The sequence below is a fragment of the Carlito syrichta genome, unplaced genomic scaffold (genome assembly GCF_000164805.1).
Source record: "Carlito syrichta isolate Samal-C Ts95f unplaced genomic scaffold, Tarsius_syrichta-2.0.1 Scaffold309091, whole genome shotgun sequence".
Taxonomy (NCBI): domain Eukaryota; kingdom Metazoa; phylum Chordata; class Mammalia; order Primates; family Tarsiidae; genus Carlito; species Carlito syrichta.
In genome coordinates, this window is record NW_007253187.1 from 226,581 (window position 1) to 229,646 (window position 3,066).

The 3,066-nt window shown below is 47.6% G+C and overlaps 1 protein-coding gene across 2 annotated transcripts in view; it reads right to left on the reverse strand.

The window, feature by feature from the left end:
• SUPT6H (SPT6 homolog, histone chaperone) overlaps positions 1–3,066 on the reverse strand; it is a 46,391-nt gene that overhangs the window by 4,134 nt on the left and 39,191 nt on the right. For both annotated transcript variants that reach the window (XM_008066697.1, XM_008066698.2), the window contains 2 exons: positions 885–998; positions 588–712 (listed from right to left, as the gene is read on the reverse strand). In XM_008066697.1, the coding sequence (XP_008064888.1) occupies positions 588–712; positions 885–998 (239 nt within the window). The remainder of the gene's footprint in view (positions 1–587; positions 713–884; positions 999–3,066) is intronic.

Here is a 3,066-nt window from a genome sequence, read left to right on the forward strand (position 1 = left end):
AAAAAAAAAAAAAAAAAAAAAAAAAAAAAAAAGAAATAAAATCAGACCTCATCCTCTAGGTTGAGGGTGAGTACTTTTGGGACTTGGCTAAAAGAGTATATCAGGAAGGCCAGCCTGTCAGTCACACACAAAAGGGAGCAAAGCAGGAGAGAGCTAACTAAGAAGAGGTGCTCCTGACCCACTGCTTCAGTGTGGGCAGTGTTAGCACATTTAGCAATAGTGAGCCACTATGCGCTGAAAGCCCTGGAAAGAATAAAGCAGAGAGTGGAAATGAGATTGGTGTGCTGGCCCCCAATCTTTGCCAATCAGTTGGACAGTATCTGGCGATTTCGTCACTCCTTGGGAGGGTGATGAGGTAAAGGGAACTCCTTTTCACAGTGTTGATGAAAGTGCCTTTGAATCTTTGCCCTTCTGCCTCTAAATCATCACCCTCTTTCCCCACCTCCAATCTCTACCTCTGTTCTAAACAGACGAGAGGAGAAAGGCATTCAAGCAGAAGCAGAGTGGGCACTGTTCTGGGGCCTCTCCCTCCCTTCTGGCCTGCCTGTGGACCCCAGTGGCAGCACCTTCTCAGCACCAGTGCTCACCTGGGTTTACCCCGGGGCTGGTATCCCAGTAGGAACTTGCCGGGCAGTTCCTTGCAGGCACAGATGAAATAAGGGATGAAGGTGGGCTTCTCCTTCTTAGTTTTGATGAGCAGCTCCTCTAATTTCTGGGGGTAGAATGAGGGGGAGAGGTTGGGATAGCAGCATGCTTGGTACACAATGTCTGGCGCATACATAATGTACACTTCCTTCACCACCTGAGTGTCCTCTACACTGAAGGGAAAGCATACATCCTTAAGTGCCTGGAAGGAGTCACCCCTCAGAGGACCCTGGACTCACCTTGCGATCCCCACCACTGCAGTCCTGATAATACTTGTGGTTCAGAAGGTCCCGGGCAAAGGATGCCATGGGCTGGACATAACGGGCAACAATCTCATCCAAGTCTTCAAATTCCTGTGGGAAAAAGGTAAAGGTCCCATGTATCACATCCAGAGCTGAGACTTCTGGCCCATCTTCGAATCCACCCTAAAGAGACACTAGGGAGGGGATGGGGTTCCCAGTTCTGCTGAAGCCTCACTCCATGGTGAAATCCCCTCAATTTATTCATCTGTAGGAATCATGCCCAGACATATTAGCTCACAGGGCACAAAGTCCTTTAATCCTAACTTTGATTCTCTCTTGTGTTTGAGAACAGTAGAGAACTTCACCAGCTTTTCTTCACTGAAAACAGGAAAGAAAAACTTTGAGTAGGAGTCTCATTCTGTTGCCCAGGCTGGAATGCATGCTCATGGACACCACAGCCTCAACCTGCTGGGCTCAGGTGATCCTTCCACCTTAGCCTTCCAAGTAGCTGGAACCACAGCCGTGCACCACTATACCTGGCTAATTTTTTTTTTTTTTTTTGAGTCGGAGTCTCACTCCATCGCCCAGACTGGAGTGCAGTGGCACACTGCCAGCCACCCCAACGTTGACCTGCTGGGCTCCGGTGATCCTTCCACCTCAGCCTTCCAAGTAGCTGGAACTACAGGTGCATGCTAACATGCCTGGCTAATTTTTTGAGTCATTGTAGAGATGAGGTCTCAGCAAGTTGTCCAGGCTGGTCTCGAACCCCTGGGCTCAGGCAATCCTCTCACCTCCGCCTCCCAAAGTGCTGGGATTACAGGCTTGAGCCACTGTGCCCAGTGAGAAACTTGATATGTGTGTGCACACATGTGTGTTTTCTCCTCTTTCCCCTCTCTTTCTTTCTCTAGGTCGTCTATTTTAAAATTTGGAGGACAGTGAAAGAGGGGACAAAGTATGCAGCAAGTTGCAAACTTTCAAAGATATGAATGTGCGATTGGATGTCCAATCATGTAAGTTAGTTCCTGTGTCTGGCATACATTGTCATGTGTGTGCATCCTCTACTGTGGTTGTGCTTCTGTGGATTTTACTGTACAGTACTATATATTTGTTTTTGCTTTTTTTTTGAGTTGGAGTCTCACTCTGTCACCCAGACTGGAATGCAGTGGCCACTCCCGGCCATCGCAGTCTCAACCTGCTGGGCTCCGGCGATCCTTCCGCCTCAGCCTTCCAAGTAGCTGGAACTACAGGCGCACGCTACCACGCCTGGCTAATTTTTGATTTGTTGTAGAGATGAGGTCTCGCGGAGTTGCCCAGGCGGGTCTCGAACCTGCGGACTCAGGCAATCCACTCACCTCAGCCTCTCAAAGTGATGGGATTACAAGGATAGATTTTTAAAGTTCCCTGACCATTTATTTATCCACTTTAAAGTAACAGTATAGCATACTCACTCTCAGAACTTAAGATTCCTGGTCAGATGACACAGTAAATTCACCCCATTGCATATAGGAACAATAGGGTTTTTTTGTTTGTTTTTGAGTCTGTCTCTGTCACCCAGGCTGGAGGGCACTGGCTTGATTACAGCTCACTTCAGCCTCGATCTCTTGGGCTCAGGCAGTCCTCCTGCCTCAGCCTCCCAAGTAGCTGAGACTACAGGCTCATGCCATCACCCCAGCTAATTTTTTTTTTTTTTTACTTCAGTTCAGGAGTTCAAGGCTACAGTAAGCTGGATTGCACCACTGCACTCCAGCCTGAGCAACAAAGCAGGACTGTCTCTAGGGGGGAAAAAAGAGTCTGAAAAGAAATTACAGGGCTGAAAAACAAGATAAGCATCACTGTGGACCAGAAATAGAAGAAAGAGAGTAAGGGATGAGTAGGAGTAAAACCACACCCTCTGCTTCCCTACAGGACAGTGGTAGATGGGAAGTGGGCTCCTGCACAGTAACAACACCTAAAGTTATGTCACTGCCAAAAGGCATGAGCAATACCCTCTGAGGAGTCAGATAACACAAGGAAAACAGGGCTACAAGTCAGGAATCAGAAAATGAAAAGTGCTCAGCAAAGTAATTAAGTCCTAAATCTTTTACTGAACAATCTTTCAGACAGCCTTCTTGAAGTTTATCAAATTTTGGCTAGAAGGACCACTCCCCACCCCCACTAGGTAGAAAAGGTCATCTCTTCT